Genomic DNA, 22978 nt, shown 5'->3' with positions numbered 1-22978 from the left:
GCTCCTGCCACCAAGGCCCTGCCCAAACTCCCACAGTGGCTGCTTCTGCTAAGACGGTGCCCTGATGTCCCAGAGGCAGCTCCCCAGGAGTAGCTCTGGGCCGCAGGGAGACTGGGGCAGGTTTTGCTCTCTCTTACCCAGACTCCCAGAGGAGGCCTCGGGAGGACTGAGGGCTGAGGCAGACGTCAGCAGGGCCAGCAGCTCAGCCCTGAGCCCAGCCTGTGCCCTCTTGGGAGTTGTCTTCCTCTGGTGCACCTGTCTCTGTGGCTGCAGAGAAATCCACGGGAGAATGAATGACTGAGCAGGTAAATGAGCGATGAATGAGTGGCTGGACGCACGCACTGGTAGCAGCTGAGCACCGTCCTCCTTGCTGGGATGCTGGATGGGAGGCTGGGTAGGAGGTGAGCACTGTCCTCCTTGCTGGGATGCTGGGTGGCAGGTGAGCACCATCCTCCTTGCTGGGATGCTGGGTGGCAGGTGAACACCATCCTCCTTGCTGGGATGCTGGGTGGCAGGTGAGCACCGTCCTCCTTGCTGGGATGCTGTCACTGAGTTCTAGGACATCACACAGAGGAACGTCCCAGCTCCATGATGTTCCACACAGTAACCAGCACCCAGCTCTTAGCTGTGAGGGGGGAAGGCCAAGCCTTGGGCAGGACCTTGCACTTTTGATCAGCTGTGGCTAGACCCTCAGAAAAATCAGCTGAGAAATGGTTTGAGTCTGGGGTTTTTTGAAACAGGGCCTCTCACCTTGCAGCCCAAGCTGGCCTGGAACTCGCTACACAGACCAGGCTGGCCTCAAATGTGTGGAGATGCTCCTGCCTTCACCTCCCGATAGCTGGGATTACAGGTGTGCCCCACCACATTTTGTTAGAGCTAAGAAATTCTGGAATTGGCCCAGGACAGGCACCAGGGGTCTAAGAAGCTGACAGCAGATGATATTCAAACACAAAATGTTTAATGTGTCTGTCAAATCCTAGGATCAAGCAAACATCCTGTTTCTCACTGAACAGGAAGATGTGGTCGTTGCTGACTGGTTAGCTTTTGAGAGTTAAGGGAAATGTCCAGGGATTCCCGGATAGAAACACAGCCACCTCTTCAATTCCCCCAATCCCAACAGTTCTCTCCCTGAGTGTGCCAGGACTGGACTCACCAAGTGCGTTCTGTGTGTGGAGGCCTTGCCGGTCACGTCCTCTGTCCCACTGTGACTTGGTGAGGTAGGCACTGCCATCCCCATCTTACAGATGAGGTAACTGAGGCACAGAGAAGTCAAGTCACCTGCACAGGGTTTCACAGCAAGCGAAAGAAAGTCTGGGGTTTCAAGAAGTCATATTGGTGTAGATCGCTCTGATCTGGCCACAGCGGGATGATGAACGAAGTGGAGGAAGAAACCCACACCATGTGGTTGTCTATCCTGGGGTAAGGGAAAGGGCACAAGCTTGGCAGGCCCTCCTGGGGGACATTTTGTGCATGTGTGATGTATGTGTGTGTGTGCACATGTGGAGGCCAAAGATTGATATCAGGTGTCTTCTATGTGTGTGTGTGATATATGTGTGTGTGCATATGTAGAGCTGAAGATGACATCTTTTGTGCATGTGTGATACATCTGTGTGCACATGTGGAGGCCGAAGATTGATATCAGGTGTCTTCAACATTTGCGCTCCACCTTACTTTTTGAGACAGGGTCTCTCATTGAGCCTGGAGCTCACCAATTCCGCTATGCTGACTGGTCAGTGAGTGCCAGGCATCCTCCTGTTTCCACTCAGCACTGGTACTGCAGGTGTGCACTGCACATCTGTTTTTTTCCACGACTGCTCAGGTCTTCATGCTAGTGCAGCAGTCCTTTGGCCAGCTGAGTCATCTCCCAAGCACTCTCGGGCTATTTTTAATTGCTGGTTTTCCCGAGTGCCAGTGTAGGAGGACACAGTGGATGCCACCACAGCCATCTTCAGGTGCTATGACCCAGCTTTCCTGCAGAAGGACTTCTTATTCCCCAGTCCCTGCTAGTCTGTGCATGTGTATGACTTGAGCAGGGTCAGTCAGAATCTTTTGGGAGTTTGTAGTTAGGGACCCATCTTTCTCTTAGACACTGGAAACCCTGCGAGTACAGGCTTGGAGCTGCCTTTCAGCAGAGAGAAAACAGGAGGCCAATGGGCAAAGAGACAAGAAGTCAAGAGGCCTAGGTGCCGCTGAGAGCTCTGCTGAATCTAGCCATGCCTGCAGTTACCACCTTTCCACCACCCCAAATAAAAGACAATGGATTCTTCTTGTTCAATGACTTTGTTGGGGGACAGGAGAGGGACAGCCTTTCAATACTCTGTCGTGCTCTGTTCTTCACTGTCTGGAGGGTAAATGTAAAGGGGCCGCCAGACAGCTTCTCCCCAAAGCACGTCTAGGGGAACACTTTGGTTTGAGATTCAGGTAGAGCTCATTTAAAGATCACTGAGAGGGGCTGGGATTGAGGTGTGGTGGTAGAGCGCTGGCCCAGCATGTATGAAGCCCTGAGTTCAGCTCCCAGAACTGCAAACAATCGATGTAGAGGCACAGACAGGTAATCCCAAAACTTTAGAGGCAGAAGCAGAAGGACCAGGAGTTCAAGCTCATCCTTAGCCTATGTAGAGTTCAAGGCTGGGATACAAGAAACCGTGTCAAAAAAACCAAAAACAAAACAGTCACCACAGCAATGGGCCTCGCATGCGGCTCAGCGGCAGAGTGATTGCCCAGCATGAACAAGGGCTGGGTTTGAGCCTCAGCACTGCAATGACAGCAAATAATTAACAACAATGATAATCAAAATAATAAAGATCATTGAAAAGATCACCAGTTGCTCTTGGTGAGTTGGAGACACTGTCTTTCAGTGTCTCTCCGGAAGATGGACACACACATATACACACACACATACACACACACACACACACACACACACACACACACACAAATGCTGCAGTCCCAGGTCTCACTGCTATTCCTGAAGAGCAGAACAAGGAAGAATTCTGACCAGACTTTCCATCAGTGGAAGGTTTTCTCCCTTCAACGGTCCCTCTCCTACTGCTCTGGATTTGGAGCAGGTGCCAGCATGCAGTCTATACTTGCTCACCTGACCCCACAGCCGGAAACCACCCCTTAGCCTGGGGAGCTATAGAAGTGACCCCAAAATCTAAGCGAGGCTGACAGAAGAGCAATGCAGAACTTGTGGGCTAGACTGGCCTGAGACTGTGCACAGAGCTTCCGCTGGGTGGAACCCAGGGGCAGTGGTGTAGGTCAGTGCTGGTTGGTAGGGATGGAAACAGGTGTGGGTTAAGGAAAACCAGAAATCCTGACTTCTGTGTGCTCTGCTTCAAGTTTTAAGCCACGCTGTAGGCAAAACACAAAAATGCCAAAGAAAGGCAGCAACTAAGGGGAGATCACCAAGCAGTGACCTCAACCTCTGTGGATCCAGGAAATGAAAAGAACAAGTCCTTGGTCTCCAAGAAGACCCACTAGTCTCCTGTGGAAGATCTGGAAAGTAGTATCAGTCTTGGAGTTCTGGAGTCAGAGCAACGCCAGAGACAACCACCTCCACCCTCGGGTTTCCCAGCACCATGCTGAGACCGGATCCAGTCTGAACTAAGTCCTCCTGGGCTGACCAGGAGAGTCCTGACATTTGGAGAAAAGGGATTTTAGATTTTGATGTTGTTTTGTTTGTTTTGGCTTTTCAAGACAGGGTTTCTCTGTGTAGCTTTGGAGCCTGTCCTGGAACTCGCTCTGTGGACCAGGCTGGGCTAGAACTCACAGAGATCCGCCTGCCTCTGCCTCCCGAGTACTGAGATTAAAAGTGTGTATCACCACCACCCGGCAGGGTTTTAGTTTGTTGTTGTTGTTGTTGTTGTTTTTAAATATCATAAAGGAGCCGCACCCCAGGAAGAAGAGACTCTGGAGGGGAACAAGAGAGGCTGGAGTCACCCCAACACCCCATCACTAGAACTAGGCAGAAGCCCTAGGCTCCCTATGTTCCTGAGTCAGGGTAAGGTGCGTCCCAGACTAGAAAGCGGAAATGCAGTCCATGACGGGTTGTTACCTGTAGGAAGCGGATCCCTGACTCCCATCACAGCTCCCTGGACAGTGCTCGGCCACAAACAGCTAAACAGCCACTGAGGCACCGGCTCCCAGCGACCCATCCCCAGTAGTCCTTCAGCACACCTTGCCCTTTCCAGACCACGTGATTGGCCCCAGCACTATTCCGTAATCCAGGCTGGCCAATCACTACACTGTATTCTATCCCCCCCCCCCCCAAGTCACAGTGATTGGTCCAGATTGGCTGTGTGACCGAACTGGCAATCAAGTGTCCTTCAAGCGCTCTGACAACTGTGATTGGCTCAGAATGGACCCGGGCCCCAGCAAGCTAAAGAGAGTGGACTGTAACTTTGGGAAGGGAAGTTCCTTTCTTCACTCTCCTGGGAGATAGCGGAGGGTGTTCAACAGTGATGATCCCATGGTAGAAAAGGCCTCCCAGAGGAAAGAGCCAACCTATCAGAAGCACAGTAAATGGTGAGAAGGGGCCCAGTCCTGGTCCCAGCCCTAGACTCCAGATCCAGGACAGGAGATGGAGTATCCATGAGGTCTCAGCTTTTAAAAGAAAGTCTGTCCTTGTCCGCTCACGCGTGGAGAAGTAAGGCTCCCTCAGCTCACAGGCAGAGAGGTGGATCTCTGCTGTGGGGGTCCCCACACCCCAGCTGTGGTATCGTCTGTATCCAGCATGGTCCCACGTGTCTGGACTGACTCTCTTCTCAGCCTGGACACTGATACCAGGAGCACTCGGGCTGCCAGCAGGCTCCCAGTCAGCTATCTGGACACCAGTGAGCCACTGTGGGACTGGCCAGAGGAGGAGGAAGAGGTGGTGGCGCTGAGCTGAGAGAAACGGCTGGTGCAGGATTCCAGGCTGGACATTGAGCCCCTGGGGAAGAAGCGTGTGTACACCTTAAGTTATCTCCCAAGCAAAAGCTGTTAATACCGCAAATGAGGCCCCAGGGCTCCTTCCTCAAGACTGCTAACCACCACCAGGGGCTAATCAAAGCAGAGGGGAAACTCAGTGATGCCATCACAAGCAGAGAGGAGTGACCAGCTCCTTGCAACTCGTTCCCAGGGACCAGTTAGGCCGACTGCAGCCAGGAGCTACGCTGACTAGAATGGAGCAGAAAAACCCATAGCCTGGGAAATCTCAGTCCCAGGCTTATACTCTCTGGTTTTCTTCAGTCAAAACTAAGTACGGAGCTTGGCTGTGGTGGTGCATGCCATTAATCCCAGCACTCAGGAGACAGAGGCAGGCAGATCTCAGTGAGTTCTAGGCCAGACTGGTCTACAAAACGAGTTCCAAGACAGGCAGGACTGTTACACAAAGAAACCCTGTCTCGAAAAACCAAAAAGAAAAAAGAAACAAAACAAACAAAAAACAACTAAGTATGGTTGCACAAATCTGCAAACCCAGCACTCAAGAGGTGAAGGTAAGAGCATTTGAGTCTCAGGTCAGCCGGGGCTACCACGATGTACCTTCTGTCCAGTTAACCCCACTCCAGATAACAGATTAGATATGGCCAGAAAAAAAAAAACTTTCTAGTTTCTTTTGGTTTTCTGAGATAGCTTCTTATTAGGTAGCCAAGGCTGGACTCAAACTTGGGATCCTCCTGTCTTGGCCTTTTATACGCTACCACACATAGCTACACTCATTCTCTACAAGTAAAACTAAAGGGAATGGGCATAATTCCATCGGCAAAGTGCTTGCCTGGCGTGCACGAATCTCTGGGCTTGATTCCCGGTACCACATAAAGCCAGGTGTAGAGGTGCGTACACGTGATCCCAGCACCTGGCAGGCAAGAGGATTAGGAGTTCCTCGTAGTGACATCATCAGCCACATAGTGACCTCAAGGCCAACCTATATTTCTTGAGACCCTGACTCAAGACTAGAGAAAAATTAAAATTAAATATGAAAAGGGGGGAGAAATTGAAGATGTCTGCTCCACATCCAGGCTGCCTGCTTCATCCACTTCTGAGTGCCTACTGTGTGCCAGGTGGCATCTTCAGTGCTTCCCATGTAGCTGGGAAGCTTGGTCTGTGTGTGTGTGTGGGGGGGTAGCTTAAACGCCCAAAGTAGCAACCTGTAGACAGTTATCTGCAAGACATCATTCTAGAATATTTTAGAGTAGTTGCAAACTGAGGAATCTAGGGGTGAAGGGTCTTCCCTAGGCCTGGTGCACTGAGATCCTTCAAAAGGGGTCTGCTTCTTCAGAGGGTGAAGGGTCAGCATTTGAGAGAGGGCTACTGATGTCCACCCAAGAGAAGCCAACCCCAAGCCACTGCACAATCAGTCAGCAATCACAGAAGCAGCCATGTCGCCAGAGCAGGAGGGAGACCCAGGCCTCCCCTACCTAAAGTCTTGGGATGCCAGCACTTCACAGTAGTACAGCAGTTTGCTTTTGGGGCCAGGGCTGTGCAGAGCTGTCAGGACATCATCCACACCGGGAAGGCTGCAGGCCACACTCTCAGAGGGGCTGTGAATCTGCCACTGGAGCAGGTAGGTGCCAGGCCACTGAGTCACATGGGAACCCTGAAACACAGAACCCACAGTAAGCCCAGGTTCTCCTGGGGAAGGGATGGAGAAATGGGTTCCCCTGGAAACAAGGTGGGGACAGGTTGGGGAGCTGCATTCCACTGGGCCCTCCTGAGGACAAGATGGGGAATTGGGTTCTCCTGGAGATGGGATGGGAGGTTGAGCCTTCATGGATTTTCTGTGCCAAGCTTGGGAAAGGAGGCTCCTTCTATTTGGTCCTTTCCAATACCCCAGGAAATCCTATATAAACATTTCCCGAAGCCTCCTTGTGGTGACTGCCATATCCCTGGGACCAGAGCTTCCTGCTTACTGTAGGGGAGGAGATACTAGGGTATAGGGGTTCAGGGCAGCAGATGGGTTTGTGTCTCAGCTGATGAGATGAGTTCTACAATCCAAGGGCTTCTGAGAAGCCACTAGGGGGTGCTAGGGAGACTGTATGGATGGACACGGAGGAAGCTGTGGGAAGGTTGGAGGTGGGGCAGCCCTGAGGAAACACTGTGGGGATGTTCAGTGGGATGGTGGGGAGCTGGCTGTGATCTGCAAGGCTCCACAGAGCCTTCAGAGGACTCTGACTGTGTGTGTGTGTGTGTGTGTGTGTGTGTGTGTGTGTGAGAGAGAGAGAGAGAGAGAGAGAGAGAGAGAGAGAGAATGTGTGTGGGGGTCTGTGTGTGTCAGTGTATCTGTGTTATGTGTTTGTGTGAGTATATATGTGTTTTGGGTGGCTGGGTGTCTCTCTGTGCATATATGTGCATGTGTGTGTTTATGTGTAAATGTATATGTATGTGTGTATGTGTAAATGTGTGTGTACATGTGCATATGTACATGTGTGTATCTGAGAGAATGAATGTGTGTGTGCAGGGGTATATCACTGCCTGTAACAGTGCCCTCATGGGGAGATTGTGGGAATGAGCATGGTACTCACAACTCAATTACACATTCATGTTCTGACCCTAGACCCATGGATTCTCAGCTGCCATGGAAACCTTCATGCCAGAATCATAGGAGGCAGGAGATGTGGACTCCCAGCCCTACATTCAAAACTTCATAGTGGGGGTGTTTGGGAAGATTCTGAGGCCAGGGTCTTGGGGTGCTGGATTTGGCTGCTGACCTGGGGGCCATTCCACTTGTGCAGGCTTCCTCTGGCTTCACAGCTCATCCCAGGCCCATGGCATCTCCTGCTTCTTTCTCTAGTGTAGTCCTTGCCATTCCTTCCACCTGTGACATCCCCTCCACCTCGCTAGCCCCGACCACCCTGAAGGCCCTCTTCTGCAATGAACTCACATGGGAAAGTGGGACTTGGGGTTCCAAAGTCCCATCCTTCACTCACCATGAGGTGATGACATGGGTTGAAAATTGTCTCCACAAATCCATGTCCACCCAGAACCTCAGAGAGATGACCTTATTTGCATGATTCTTCCGTTTTTGAGCTAAGGATTTAGGGTCAATCCCAAACACAACTACTGCTATCCTAACAGGAGAGAGGGGAGGAGACCTGAACAAAACAGGGGCATGGAGGGCAGAGCCAAAGAGGACAAGCCGGGGACCCACCAAAGGGGCAAGAAAGAACCCTTCCTCGAGCCTTTAGGAAACCCCTGCAGGCTCCTTGACTTTGGACCTGTGGCCTTCTGAATGTAGAGACAAGAAATTTTGTTTGATTTAAATGGCACCAGTGGTAGCCATTTGGGGGCCCCACGTGTATGCATGTAATTGTGCCCGAGTATGTATCCACACTTGGCTTTTTTTCCACATGGGTTCTGAGGATCAAACCCAGGTCTTTTTTTGTTTGTTTGTTTGTTTTTGTTTTTCGAGACAGGGTTTCCCTGTAGTTTCTAGAGCCTGTCCTGGAAATAGCTCTTGTAGACCAGGCCGGCCTCGAACTCAGAGATCCGCCTGCCTCTGCCTCCCGAGTGCTGGGATTAAAGGCGTGCGCCACCACCGCCTGGCCAAACCCAGGTCTTTGTGTTTACAAGAAAGACGAGCACTTCACTGATTGAGCTATGGCCCCAGCCTCACTTAGGCCATTTAATGATTTCTTTTCCTCGCGGGGAAACTGCGGCTCCAAGACCTCCCTGGCCTCTTAGCTCAGTGCCCCATCCGCCCTCCATGGAGCCTTCTGGGGTGGAGAAGGACCTCCTGTTACACAGACACTGTGGGTCTCTCTCCCCAGTCGCCCTGCAAGGTCCCAGAAGCTGGGAGCACATCCTCTTTGTCCACAGCTGCCTCCCCAGAGACCTGGCCTGGGAGGGTGCTTGATACCCCATGCTGAGTCAGTAACCAAAGCCCATGCCTACGCACCTGAATGCTCTGGCCTTCCCGGCAGATGAGGGGCGCCTCTACACGGCTGTAATCTGCCCCAAGGACCCAGCTCTTGTCGATGAGCTGCCCACTGACTCTAACCCCAGGCTCCTGGGAACCGAGCGTGGGTGCCTGCTTTACATGATACAGACTGAACACCACGTCTCCTCGGAGAATGTCAAAGTCCCAGGTGATGACTGACTCTCCTTCTGGAATCTCCACGGCAACCTGCATAAGGGGAGTAGAGGTGGAAGAGCCCCAGGGTCAGGGTGTTCTTCTCTGGTCATTTATCAGTCTCCCTGTGGTCAGGATGAGCTGCTAAGACCCCCCCCACACACACACACTATTCCCTCCCCCCAGGCCTGGTCACTCAGGGTCAACTGCAGGTGCCAGGAGAGTAAGGGCACCCAGGGATTCTGCAACCATCCCATGTCCCAAAGCTTCCTGGACAGAGCTGAAACTGAGAGACTGGAATCACCCCACAACCAATCTGAAGGAACGTGATCCAAGACACCGCCCCACCCATGTCCTCCCAGACCAGGTGGCACCTCGTGGGGGGTTCCACGGAACACACTAGCTGCATGGTAGGTCTCACTCCACTGCCGTAGCTGGTCAGCCTGCTCCTGCTCCTCTTCGGTCAGATACAGAGACTTGGGGACCAGGCCTCCTTCTGGGACATTACACTGAGGGGAGGTTTCAAAGACTAAGAAGGTTAGCAGGTCAGGGTTGCCCCATCAGGTGCCCAGTGCGCGCTGAAACAGCTTAGAATAGTGACCCCTATTGGGCAGTGGCTCCTGTGACACCACCCTCTGGAACCCTCAGAACCAATAGCAGGGTAAAACACACTCTTCTCATTTAAGGAAAGAGGGAAGATGGAGCCATAAAGGAGGGCAGGCTTCTCTCCCAAGATCACACAAGGTGAACATGACTGACCAGGGCACAGAACTATGTTTGGGTCAAGTATGATGGTTCATGCCTATAATTCCGGAATTCAGGAAGGGGGACCCCAAGTTCTGAGCCAGCCTGGACTAAACAGTGAGATCCTTCTTAAGAGCAAAACAAAACAGTGTCTGGTGAGATGGTTCAGTGCCTAAGGGCACTTGTCATCAAGTCTGAACCTGAGTTCCATTTTTCAAAACGCACTCCGGCAGGCCTTTGTCCAACCTCCACATGCATGATGTGGCATTTGTGTACCCGACACACACAAAATGAGACACACACACAGAGAGAGAGAGAGAGACAGAGAGAGACAGAGACAGAGAGACACAGAGAGAGACACACAGAGAGAGAGAGAAACCCCCTCCTGGCCCTTTTCATGGTGTCTGGCTAGGTGTGGTTCCCTCTTCTGCAATACATTCTAAGTGGGGGCAGCATCTTTCCTTCAGCAGTGGGAATGACCAGCGTGGGCCTGTCTATTTCTATAGATGTCTCCCAGACAAAGGTGCCCTGGAAGGCCAAGCCTCAGACCCCAAGCATAGACACACAACAAGTTTCCTTGTTTCACTTTGAAAACAAAAAGGGAGGATGGATAGCGGGTCAGTCGCTGCCCATTTTCTTTCAGTAAGTCCTTGAGAGAGCTGTAGGTCGGCCACCCAAAAGAAATCCTACATCTGTATCATGAGAACAGAGCAGTCAATTCGGACAAAGTTCCTAAGCAAACCATTTCACTGACAAGCGTCTGTGCAGCATTTTGTGCTGGGGGACTGACGAGTGTGCTCACAGATGGACATGGGAATGAGAGCACGACCAGGTTTGCCCTCCTGGGAGCATAAGAGAGTCCGGACACTGCTTTCACTGAGCATCCCAGGTGAAGGGGCCATGGGTTGGGCCTGGCTCACTTACTACCTTTAAAAAGATGTTTATTTATTTAGTGTGTGTGTGTGTGTGTGTGTGTGTGTGTGTTTGTGTGTGTGTGTGTAAATTTATGCACAAGGCACAAATGTGGGGGAAGGCCAAAAGAGGGTATTGGGGGGTCTCCCATCACACTGTCTATTCCTTTGAGACAGGGTCTCTCCCTGAACCCGGGGCTCAATTCTCTTAGTAAGGCTAGAAACCAACAAGCCACCTCTGTCCTCCAGCATCTGCCTGCCCTGGATTTGTGCATTTGTGAATTCCTGCCTTCCTAGATGAGATCCTTAAGTTGCATAGCAAGTGCTCTTTTTGAAATGTTTTAACATTTATTTCTATGTGTATGGATGTTTTTTGTCAGCATGTTTATGTACCACATGCATGCAATGCCTATGGAGGCTAGGAGAGGGCACTAGATTGCCTAACACTGGAGTTACAGCTGGTGTGAGTCACCATGTAGGTGCTGGAAATAAATTCAGGTCCTGAGGAAAAGCAGCCAGTGTCCTTAGCTGATGAACCATCTCTTCAGCCTCAGTAAGTACTCTTAAATGGTGTACCACCTCTCCAGCCCTCGCTGCCTTTAAAAGAGCCAAAGGAAGACCCCACCTCAAGAGATTTCACCTCTCTGGGGAAGCTTCTACAGCCAGGCCTATCCCCACTTAAAGTCAGCATCTCCCTTTGGCGAGAGGAAGGGGGGCAGGATCCCCTAAAGAGCTGCCCATCAGCTTCCTGGCCCCAGAAGTCTGGGTTTCCAGGCACCTGCCCCGCTCCTTTCTGAGACCCAGGACCACAGCCAGACTCACCACGCTCTCTCCTCCCAGGAAGTCAGGGATCACATCTTTGTCCAGGTAGTCCACCAGGCCGCCAGGGCCCTGGTAATTGCTGCCGCTGTAGATGAGGAACTTCCGCCTGGTGTTCTCGTTGATGAAGGGGCTGACCTGTGGGCGGGGCCAAAGTCATAGAGCAGAAAATCGAATCGGTCATTTTACTGGTTGGCTTTATTTCATTTTATTTTTGGTTTGGTTGTGTTTATTTGTTTTTACTTTATTTTTTATTTTTATTTATTTATTTTTTGGTTTTGGGTTTTTTGCTTTGTTTTGAAAAGGCTCCTAACTTGATCTTTTTTTGGGGGGACACAGGATTTCACCATGTAGACCTAGCTGACCTAGAACTTACAGAAATCCTCCTGCCTCTGCCTCATGAGTCCTGGTTTTAAAGGTGTACACCACTACAGCTAGTTGTTTTTTATCTTTTCAAAGACATGGCTCAGTCAGTAAAGTACTTGTCACACAAGCATGAGGAACTGAATTTGAAATCCAGAACACACATGTTAAAAAAAAAAAGCAGGGTTTGGGGGCACCCAATTGTCAATCCAGTGCTTGGGGCTTGGCCTGAATCCATGGGACTCCTTGGCCGGCTAACCTAACCTAATGAGTGAGCTCCATGTTCGGTGAAAGATCCTGTCTCAAAAACTTAAGTGGAACACTCCTGAGAAAGGACACCCAAGGTCGACCTGACTGCTGCATGAATGTGCATATGTGCAAGCGGACCTGACACACGTGTGCACCCACGTGAATAAATACCTATGCCCAAAAACATAAAATTAAAAAGTGCAGGGTTCGGGTGGTGGTGGCGCACACCTTTAATCCCAGCACTCAGGAGGAAGATGCAGGTGGATCTCTGTGAGTTCAAGGCCAGCCTGATCTACAAAGAGAGTCCCAGGACAGCCAGGGATACACGGAGAAACCTTGTCTCGAAAAACCAAAAAGGAAAAAAAAGCATGATTTATAGGCTTTTGGTCCATTCATCATGTCATAAAACCCCTACCATAATCCAGTTATTTGTCCATCTCCAGAAAAGGAGCCTGACAACCTAGGATCTGCACCATCTCTGCCTGATCATTCAGGGAGAGGGTTCACCCACTGTGGCCCCACTCTGGCTCTTGATCTCACCAGCGTCCATAGCACCGGGAATACGCGGGGCGCACGCACGATGAGCAGCCGGCCCAGGGTCTCGGGGTAGTTGTCCTCCACCACCTCGATCATCCGCAGCAGAGCCTTCACCCCCGGCCGCCACAGATGCCGCATGTTGAGGCCCTCAAGGTCCAGTAGGCAGGTCCAGGAGCTGTGACAGACACGGGACCTTGGGGCTCTACCTGGCTCTGCCACCTCCCAGGGCCTCCAGCACCACCGCCTTTCCCCTCCTCCCCCGCAAACACCTGGAATGAAGCAAAGGGCTCAGGAAGGCAGGGCTGGAAGCAGGGACACGGGACACTTTCACAGTCCCTGTAGGTTACTCAACCCAGAAATGGAAATGTACGGGAGGAAGAGGGGAACAATGGGTCCCTAAGAGGAAAAAGGTCTCATCGGAGCTGAGGAGGAAGGCTGGCCTTAAGAAGCAAAGGGGAGGAACTATGGAGCTAAGGGTGGAACAGTCAGGAACAGTTCAAATTATCTCAGCCAGAGTCCCGGTTCCTCCACCAGCAAAACCCAGGCCAGGGGTCCTGCCTCAGCAGATCATTGTAAGAATTAAGGGATTGCACTGTCCCACAGCGCTTAGCCAGCTACCTGGCCCCGCACATGCGCAGTCAGCGTTAGCTAGCCTGCTTTGGGTTTTCGTCCCCAATTCGGGTTCTTGCCTGATGGGACGGCCAAACTGTCTCGTGTTCCCTTCGCATCTCTTCTGTCCTTCCTCGTTGACAGAAAGAACCTAGAAGGCAGGCGTGGTACTGAGAACAGCTGGGTATGCTGCTCCGCCCCCAGACCCCCGACGCCAGAGAAGGACCCACTCACGTGCTGCAGCAGCGCCTCCTCGCCTACTGCCTTCATCAGGCCTTTGGTGTCCATCTGGCCCAGGCGCAGAATGTACAGCGGGCGACCATCTTTGCGAGTGGGCGGAGCCCAGCAAAGAGAAGAGATAGCTTTTAGGGGGAGTGTTGACATCAGGAACCGGCAAAGGTCCTGCACACAGGAAACAGCGCATCCACCCTGTGCTCTGAGCTATCCCATCCCGGTTGGCTGTTCCCTCTTGTGGTACTAAGGTTGGGACCCAGGGCCTCACGCAGGCGGGTCCCCTACTGCCAGGTCATATCTCCAGTTCTCGTCTCACACTGTGTTTTGAAATAGGGTCTCACTAAGTTCCCAGGCCAGGTTTGAATTCACTTTGTAGCCAACACATGCTTTAAACTTGCAATCCTCCTGCCTCAGCTCCTGAAGTAGCTGCTAGGATGTCAGGCCTTAACTACTAGACAAACACTGCTAGCTATTTTAAACAGCAAAATAAGCCACCCTCTCCCAAAAAAATCTAAAAGCTGGGAGGTAGAGAGATGGCTCAAGGAGTTAAACAAAACAAAACAAAAAAAACATACTGTTCTTTCAGAGGTTCAGAGTTCAGTTGCCACATCAGAAAGCCACAACTTTCTCCTCTCTTCTCTCTCTCTCTCTCTCTCTCTCTCTCTCTCTCTCTCTCTCTCTCTCTCTCTCTCTCTGCCCCTTCTCCCTTTCCCCTCCATAACCCCCTAAATAAACATTCAACATGTAAAAAAAAAAGAAGAAGAAGAAAGCCACAACTGCCTGTAATTCCAGTTCCAAAAGATTCAAAGCCTTCTTCTGGTTTCTGTGGACACACACACACACACACACACACACACACACACGGATTCATACACACATAAAAATAACCTTTCCAAGACAAGAAAGTGTCACAAGAAAAGGACACTTGTTTAGAACAAGACAGCTACAAGAAGATATATGGGCAGGAGAGATGGCTCAGTGTTTGGGAGTACTGGCTGATCCTCCAGAGGACCTGGGGTTCAATTCCAGCACCCCCACAGCAGTTCACAACTGTCTGTGGCTCCAGTTCCAGAGGATCCAATACCTTCTTCAGGTACACATGTGCTGTATAAACATATAGGCAGACACAATACCCATGCACATAAAATAAAGTTTAATTAAAAAAAGGAGAAACACAGCCAGGCAGTGGTGGCACACGCCTTTAATCCCAGCACTCGGGAGGCAGAGGCAGGCAGATCTCTGTGAGTTCAAGACCAGCCTGGTCTATAAGAGCTAGTTCCAGGACAGGCTCTAAAGCCGCAGAGAAACCCTGTCTCGAAAAACCAAAAAAAAAAAAAAAAAAAAAAAAAAACGAGAAACACAGAACAAACTTGGCCAACCTCAACAGAGATCCTGTGTGCCAGGTGACTCTGTGTGTGCATGTGTGTGTATGTGTGTGTGTGTGGTGTGGCGGGTGTGTGTATGAGTGTGAGTATGGTGTGTGTGTGTGTGTGTGTGTGAGTGTAGAAGCCAAAGGTCAACATCAGATTTCATCCTCTATATCTTTTAATTAATTAATTTATTCTCCATCAAGATTTTTTGCGTTTTTTTTTTTTCAAGATAGGGCTTTTCTATGTAGCTCTGGCTGTCCTAGAACTCACTCTGTAGACTCGGCTGGCCACAAACTTAAAAATCCTCCTGCCTCTGCCTCCTGAGTGCAACGATTAAAGGTGTGCATCACCATCACCATCACCCAGTGTCCATCATGGTTTTTTTTTTTTTTATGTGACAGGATCTCTTGTTAAACCTAGAACTCACCAATTTGCCTAGATTGGCCAGTGAGCCTCAGATAGTCCAATCTCCATAGTGAGCCTCAGATAGCCCTATCTCCACAGTGAGCCTCAGATAGCCCTATCTCCACAGTGAGCCACAGATAGCCTCCTGTCTCCACATCACTGAGACTACAAGCACATGTGACTGCACCTAGTTCTCTAGTGAGTGCTGGGATTTGAACTCAGGGCCTTATCTTGCACAGCCAGCACTTTGCCGACTGAGCCATCTCCCTCCCCAGCCTCTCAGAGTACTGGAAATGCTTACCATTCTACACATATCCTGGAACAAACTACTAGTTTGGGAAATTTCAAAATAGCCAGTAGGGAGAGTTCACAAATACGGAAGCCATGAATAAGGAGTTGACTATGTGTTAAGAAACCACCCCGGCCTGTTCTTCAGGAGAGCCAAGTGTTTGCCATTATCAGCTTGGGCACCATTTTTCATAAAAGACCTTAAAAAACACAACAGTCATTGGCCTCAGGACTGTATACTTTTTAAATATGGAAAGGGTACCTAGATAGGAAGAATAGTGTCCCCCAAGAACTTATGTCCCCCAGAACCTTCAGATGGGACCTAAGTTGTAAACAGAGCTACAGATGTCAACTAAGGATCTCAAGATGACATCAGGAGGGATGTGGGTGGGTTATAAACGACCCCGGGCCCCTGTGAGGTGGTGAAAGGACATGCAGATACCTACAGGGAAGGCCACGCCAAGTGGGAGAAGAAATTAAGAACGGTGCAGCCACAAACTCAGGGGCTATCAAACACTGAAAGGGGAGGGGTAGGACTCTCCCCTAGAGCTTCTTGACTCCATTTGTTTATTTGCTTGTTTATGAATGACAGGATCTCTAGCCCAGGCTGGCTCTGAACTTACTATATAGCTGAGAATAACCATAAACTTCTGATGTCTCTGCCTCCACCTCGAGTGTTGGGATTTCAGATGTGTCCCACCAAACCCAGCTCTATGAAGTGCTGAGGATCCAACCTAAGGCCCTGTGCATGCTAGGCAGCATTCTGCCAATTGAACTACACCCCTAGGCCCGCTGTCTTCTGATCTCAGACTTCCAGCCTCCAGAGCTGGCACCTGTTGCTTTAGTACCAATTTGCTTTGGCTGATTATGTCAATCTATACTATATTAACAAGAGTGTGACTTACAATGGCCCTAGGGCAGAAACATTTTCCCAAGACCAAAATCTATGCCTATTCCACCTTCTGCATAGCCAGGTAACACGTCATAAGTATCTCCAGACGCCCCAGAAATCTAAAAGGGAACATGAGGTGTCAGCATGGGGTGTATCATGTACAGTATCCTCGGTGCTCACACACGGCTCAGATGTGGGACACACCTATGTCCTGGTAGTGCCAACCGCCCGCATAGAACTCCTGCAGGGGAGCAGGGGGCTGCCAGGTCTGCAGAAGGAGATCCACCTGGTGCTGCTTCCGCCAGCTCAGGGACTGGCACAACATGTCCCGGGCCTTGTCCAGGTGGAAGTCTCGTGCCCGCAGGAAGCGCAGGATGTGCTCGTCTTTGGGGATCTGAGAGACAGAGAAGGGATAAGACCACAGAACGGTACTTCCAACCCTTCAGATGAAGCAACAGAAGTGACCCTCATCTGCAAAACAGCTGGGGAAAATAGCCCAAAGCAAAGAGAAATGGTAGGCGGAAGGGCTGTGGTGAACAGCTGCACACTGTGGCTGCCTAGCATCACTCCCTGTTTGTCTTGGAAATAGCATCTTTCCTTGGGCTAACTCCTCTTCCACCCCCTTCTCTCCCGCCCCCTTCTACTCCTCTTCCTTTCCCAATATAACATCGGTGCAAAACCAATCCTCGTACAAGCTGTCTTTTCTGGGGTTCTTCCTTTGAGCCAGATTCCGCCCTAAGCACTTGATGTGGATCAGTGTTTGTGACCCACATGATATGAACAATGTCCCTGTTTTACATTTGCAGACAGGTTATACCATAGGCCCACAATGAGCAACTCTCTTGTCTGGCCCCAGGGCTGGGGAGGGAAAGGTAGGTGATCCGTGCTAAGCAAGAAGTTCTGATTCAGTAGCGCTGACGACAGAGTCCTGCTTGGGACTGAGGTATGTGGTGCACATTCATGTTACTGGAGCTAGAACTTAAAGGCCTAAGCTAGACAATCAACAATCACCCTTATTAAGTCATTTGACTCTTAGAAAAGGACAGAGTCCACGGTCAAATGAGCATGGTACTATATAGCTATGATCCTCAATTGCACCTGATTGTGCATGTACACACACACATCCCCAGGGGACATACGCCCATGCCAAGGGCCATTTCACATTGTCATACCTGCATGGGGCAAGGAACTGGCATCTACTGACTGGAGACAAGGGGTGTTACCAGACACCCTACAATACACATAATAAACACGAACACCAAAGAACTTCCTGGCCCCAAATATCACTAGCAGGAGGGTGGTGGTGTCAGTGTGTGTAAAGGACTGATAGGACAGACATGATGCAAATGAATCAAAACATAAATCTTTAGTATTACTGATAGCATAAGCTTGCTTATCTTTCCTCCCCAAGTCCTAGGCCGACTCCTGTCACTAACGTGCTTGCCCCACACCCACCTTGCCTTTGTGAGTCTCCTGTAACCAGCGTCGGAGCTGGACCAGGCAACTCTCCTGCATAGGAGTGAGATGCCCCAGGCACCTCTCGATGTAGTCTGCATCCAGCTTGTGCCCTGGAGAGAGGAAAATGGGGGTTTCAGGGCAGGGGGAGTAAGAGACCATCCGTCTCCCTCTTTTTTGTTTTTTGGTTTTGAGACAGGGTCTCACGTGCTCCAGGCTAGATTCAAATGCACTATATAGCAGAGGCTACCTTTGAGCTCCTGCTCTTTCCACCCACACCTCCCAAGTGCTAGGATACAGGTTTGTGTCACCAAATCTGGCATCTTCATTAGGGTTCCTACTGCTCCGATGAGACTCTGTGACCAAAGCAACGTGGGGAGGACAGGGTTTGCTTGGCTCACACTTCCACGTCACTGTTCACCACAGAAGGAAGTCAGGAGAATTCAAACAAGGTAGGAACATAGAGGCAGAAGATGGTGCAGAGGCCATGGAAGGGAGCTGCTTACTGGCCCCCACACACGATATGATTTCATATACCATATGATTTGCAGTAAGTTCTAAAGTAGACTAAAATAGCCTGCACCATGCTTGTAAGTTCGAGGTCATCCTCGGCTGCATACCAAATTCAGGGCCAGCTCCTGTCTCAATAATGATAATAACAAGCCAATATTAGTAAGGCATAGAGCATTCATACGGTACGATGAGGTGTTGGTGTGTGTGTGCTAACAGCATTAGTGAGGACCACCAAAGTACAAAAGGATGCCTGGCATCCTCCCACCCATTCCATATCTTCTAAGTGTGAATATGCATTTACACATGCATGAGGAGGTGTGTGCCCTCATGTGCCATATGCCCCAGCAAGCTTTATGAACACAGAACTACTGAAGACTCTAGGGAGAGGGAATGAATCATCATCCTTTTCTTTTGCATGTGTCCATGTGTGCATGTGTGATATCAGGCGCATGTGTATATGTATGTGGAGGCCAATCTCAGGTGTGGTTCCTCAGGTATCACCTCCCTTGGCTTTGTTTGAGGGAGAATCTCTCACTGGTATAGGGCTCTCCAGATAGGACCACTTAGTCTCGGCTGGCACGTCTCCAGCGGTAAGATCATGAGTGGGCACACTGTGCCTGGTGGCTTTTTTAGTGGGGTCTGGGAGAAGCAATTCATGCAAGACAAGCACTTTATTGACTGAACCACTTCTCCAGCCCTGACTTCTCACTATTCATCTTCCAGTTCGTTTAGATATTTTGCTACCATGATCTTGCATTACTCATGCAATTAAAAATATCCTCAAGCCACCAGAGGTCAGTTCCTGGTCTAGAAATAGATCGACTCTGAGAAGCAAGGGAGGAGGCTGAGTGGATGCCAGACTGTCCCTAACCCTGGCAACCTACAGCACCTTTTCCTCTTTTCGGGGAGCCCGGCGGTGTGGCAGGCTTCCTAGAGCCACAGGTGAGAGCACAGACTTGGAGTCACCTACCATCCGCTGTGGCCATCTCAGGATCAGGGCCTGGGGCATTACTGGGGTCATCTGTCACCATTGAGCTGGGACACTGCTGCACAGCCTGGCTGCAGGCATCTTCCTCCCAGACTGGGGCAGGTGTCCAGCGGGGAATGTGAGATGTTCCCTGGGAAAGGAGCTCACTCAGGTAGTGCTCAATCACCTCCTTCCCCTGGAAGCAACAGACCCAAAGATGTCACCAGGCAAGCAGCACTGGGAGGTCACCACACCGGCTCTGAGGAACCATACATGCTCAGGTCCCAGTCCTGACATATGGCTATTGCACAGCTAAAACAGGGCAAGAGGAGTGGGATGAGCAAGACTAAACACAGGACAGATGCACATAGCTCAGTTTTATATTGGTAATGTGTTTCACTAGAAGAAAACTGTCCACCTGGTAAATAGGCCACTATCTGACCTGGAGTTTCAGGCCATTGAAATAAACAGTGACTTTGTAGTGTTGGGAGCGAAACCCAAGGTCTCCCACAGGCTAGGTGCTCTACCACCCAACTACACCTGCAATCCCTCACTGGAGGATTCTAGGTAGTCACTCTAAAATTAAGCCACACCCTCAGCCCCTCACTGGTAGACTTTAGGCACCACTAAATCCTGACTCTGGCCTCAGTGAGACTTTTCTTTCCATGACCTGGTTCTGGGGATTGAAGCCAGGGCCTCACGTATGTTACGCAAGTGCTCCATACTGAGCTGTGCCTCCAGCTGTTTATCTCACTGAGTACCTAGGCTGGCCTTGAACTTACTGCAGCACCTAGGAGCACAGGGACCGTGTCAGGACGCCTCCAGAACAAGCCAGTTCTACTCACTTGTGACCTCACTGGTGTGGTTATGACCCCAGTGTTCATTTCAGAAATAAGAAGCCAGGGCTGCTGTCCAGTGCCAGGGGAGCCGTTGGTGGCAGAGCAGGCCTGTGCACCTTCCTGGTGTGGCTAGCACAGAGTCACTCACCCTCTTGACGTTGGCCGTGTACTGCTTCATGGCAATCTTCTCCAAGGTGCTTTCAAAGCCGAAGAAAGACCGGACATCCAGGGAGGCAGACTGCTCGAAGCAAGTCCAGTCTTCATTCTCAGGATGGACCTGCAGATGGGAAGGGGCCACGGCAGGGCCTCAGTATGGGGTTCTGGGCTCTCTCCCTCTTGTGGCCACCAGAGCCTGCCATGGCCAGCGTTCCCCACCCAGACAATGATGCAAAGTCTAAGTGTGGGGAGCAAAGAGCCCCTTCTCAAGCTGGGCATGGTGGTGCACACCTATAATCCCAGCACTAGAAGGCAGGGGCAAGAGAATTACAAGTTCCAAGCTAGCCTGGTCTACATCTACATAGTGAGTTCCAGGACAGCCATGGCTATGTAAAGAGACCCTGTCTCAGAAAGAGAGAGAGAGAGAGAGAGAGAGAGAATCACATACAGAAAGAGAGATAAAATGGTGTGTGTGTGTGATGCTTAGATCACTTATATGATACAAATTATCAATATGTGTTTAGATATATTTTGATAGTTATTGTGTCATATATTTATATACAAAAACTTTAAATATCCTTATATGTTCACATATTTATATATGTCAGCAATTTAAAGAAATCTTCACTGGGTATGATGACACTCACCTATAATCCCAGCACTCAGGAGGCTGAGACAGGAGAATGGCAAGTTTCCAGGCTAGCCTGGGCTACATAATGACATTCGGTTTTAAAAAAAAGGAGAGGAGCCGGGCGGTGGTGGCGCACGCCTTTAATCCCAGCACTCGGGAGGCAGAGGCAGGCGGATCTCTGTGAGTTCGAGACCTGCCTGGTCTACAAGAGCTAGTTCCAGGACAGGCTCCAAAGCCACAGAGAAACCCTGTCTCGAAAAACCAAAAAAAAAAAAAAGGAGAGGGAAATAAAACCCACTCATGAGGGGCCAGGAGAATGTGGGGAGGGAAGACCGGAGGGACACACAGGGCCCAGCCCTGGGACGGCATCAGGGTCCCTGGTCGGCCAGGCGAACTCACTGTGTAGCGGCAGTTTTCCTTCACGGTCACTCGGCTGGCAAAGGTTTCGTTGTGGGCATCGATCAGCAGGGTTCTCTCTCTCCAGTTCAGCACGTTTCTCTGCACAAATACCACCTGCTCCACACCAGCAATCTGAGAAGGGAGAGCCCAAGGAAGAGACGCTAGCCTGCAGGCCACCCGTCCTGATTCCCACTCCCGCTCCCACACAGCCTGGGTCATCCCTCAGCTAGAAATTCAAGTTCCATCTCCTGTCACCCTCTAGCCTGGCCTGTGTCATCCCCAGTCTAGAAACAGACACCCTGCTCCCTCTGCCATCCAGTCCAACAAGAGACACCCACCCTGGGGGTGGGATGACTCCTGCTCTCGCTACCATCCACACTGGCTCAGGCCACGCCCAACACAAAATTCGGTCCCTTGGGCTTTTCAGCCTTTCTCAAATAACTCCCACCCTGAGGACCCTCAGGGCTTTAGATGCCACCACCATCAAGCCAAGAGTTCCCCACCCACGCACCGCGCCGATGGGGGTCCTTTGTCCTGTCACCAGACAGTCAGGTCCGGCCCTCTCACCAGTTTCAGACACAGCACTACCACCCAGCCACCTCCACCATCCAGCTGTGGCCCAAACCCTGAAACCTGCACTCCCCACTCTACATCCCAGGATTCACACCTACCTCTGGTTCCCAGACCCTACGCCTGGGCTCTCCTGCTGCTATACCTCCCAAGATCTCAAGGCTCCAGCGTCCCCATTCCACTGCAAGTGGACCTATTTCACAGCCCGCACACCGAGACTCCAGCCCCGTGATCACCTTCCGCAGCAGCCGCGGGGCATCCACACGCAGTCGGCAGCTCCGCTCCACCGTGTGCACAGCCCCATCGGCGCTTCTCCACTCGCCCAGGATTTCACTGCCCAGGAAAACAGGGATGAGGGGGCAGGTGGGGAAGCGCTTCTCATAGGCCTGTGGACAGAGAGACAGTGAGTTCACGCTCCGTCCCTAGAGAGAAGCACCCAGTCACAGTGAGAACAACATGCACCTCTTGGCTCCTTTTCAGAGCAGTGATACACAGAGGCCCCATCAGGACAGTTTTTGTATTTTTTATTTATTTATTTTGGTGACTTTAAGGATTGAACCCAACAAGGCCAGCACTCTAACACCGAGCTACATCCTCAGAGCTCTTTCCTTTCCGAGGCAGGGTCTCCCTAAGTTGATCCGCTTGTCCTTGAACTCATTCTGCAGTGGAAAGCAGTCTCACAGCCTTCTCAGGCCGGGGTGACAGCTTGAGCTACTAGACCTAGTTCCTAGCTCAGCACTAAAAGGAAAAAAATTTTCTATTTCTCAGAAAAGGTACCTGAGCCTTTCTAACTTGGGCCAGGTGGAATGGCTCCCACACAAAGATGGGTTTCCAGAAAAATGAAGGCTGTTATGCCTTTCACAAAGCATTCCTGGGAAGACACCACCAACACTGACATGAGTACCCACAGGCTGGCTCCAAGAAGCATGATCCTCAGGTAACCAGAGAAGTCTGGAATTTGATTTAGAACATGGG

At 50.8% G+C, this 22978-nt stretch overlaps 1 protein-coding gene across 1 annotated transcript in view; it reads right to left on the bottom strand.

Moving 5' to 3' along the window:
* Positions 1–534: 534 nt before the first annotated feature.
* Sec14l5 (SEC14 like lipid binding 5) overlaps positions 535–22978 on the bottom strand; it is a 38157-nt gene continuing 15713 nt past the window's right edge. The window contains exons 3-17 of the mRNA XM_038328943.1: positions 22240–22389; positions 21434–21565; positions 20396–20524; positions 19412–19604; positions 17929–18041; positions 16678–16867; positions 13519–13607; positions 13365–13435; positions 12679–12850; positions 11530–11664; positions 9427–9561; positions 8879–9106; positions 6402–6580; positions 1154–4933; positions 535–555 (exon numbers count right to left, since the gene is read on the bottom strand). Coding sequence (XP_038184871.1) covers positions 4822–4933; positions 6402–6580; positions 8879–9106; positions 9427–9561; positions 11530–11664; positions 12679–12850; positions 13365–13435; positions 13519–13607; positions 16678–16867; positions 17929–18041; positions 19412–19604; positions 20396–20524; positions 21434–21565; positions 22240–22389 — 2028 coding nt within the window. The 3' untranslated portion in view covers positions 535–555; positions 1154–4821. The remainder of the gene's footprint in view (positions 556–1153; positions 4934–6401; positions 6581–8878; positions 9107–9426; positions 9562–11529; positions 11665–12678; positions 12851–13364; positions 13436–13518; positions 13608–16677; positions 16868–17928; positions 18042–19411; positions 19605–20395; positions 20525–21433; positions 21566–22239; positions 22390–22978) is intronic.

The sequence above is a fragment of the Arvicola amphibius genome, chromosome 4 (genome assembly GCF_903992535.2).
Source record: "Arvicola amphibius chromosome 4, mArvAmp1.2, whole genome shotgun sequence".
NCBI classification, from domain to species: Eukaryota; Metazoa; Chordata; class Mammalia; order Rodentia; family Cricetidae; genus Arvicola; species Arvicola amphibius.
This window is presented reverse-complemented; position numbering and strand designations above follow the sequence as displayed.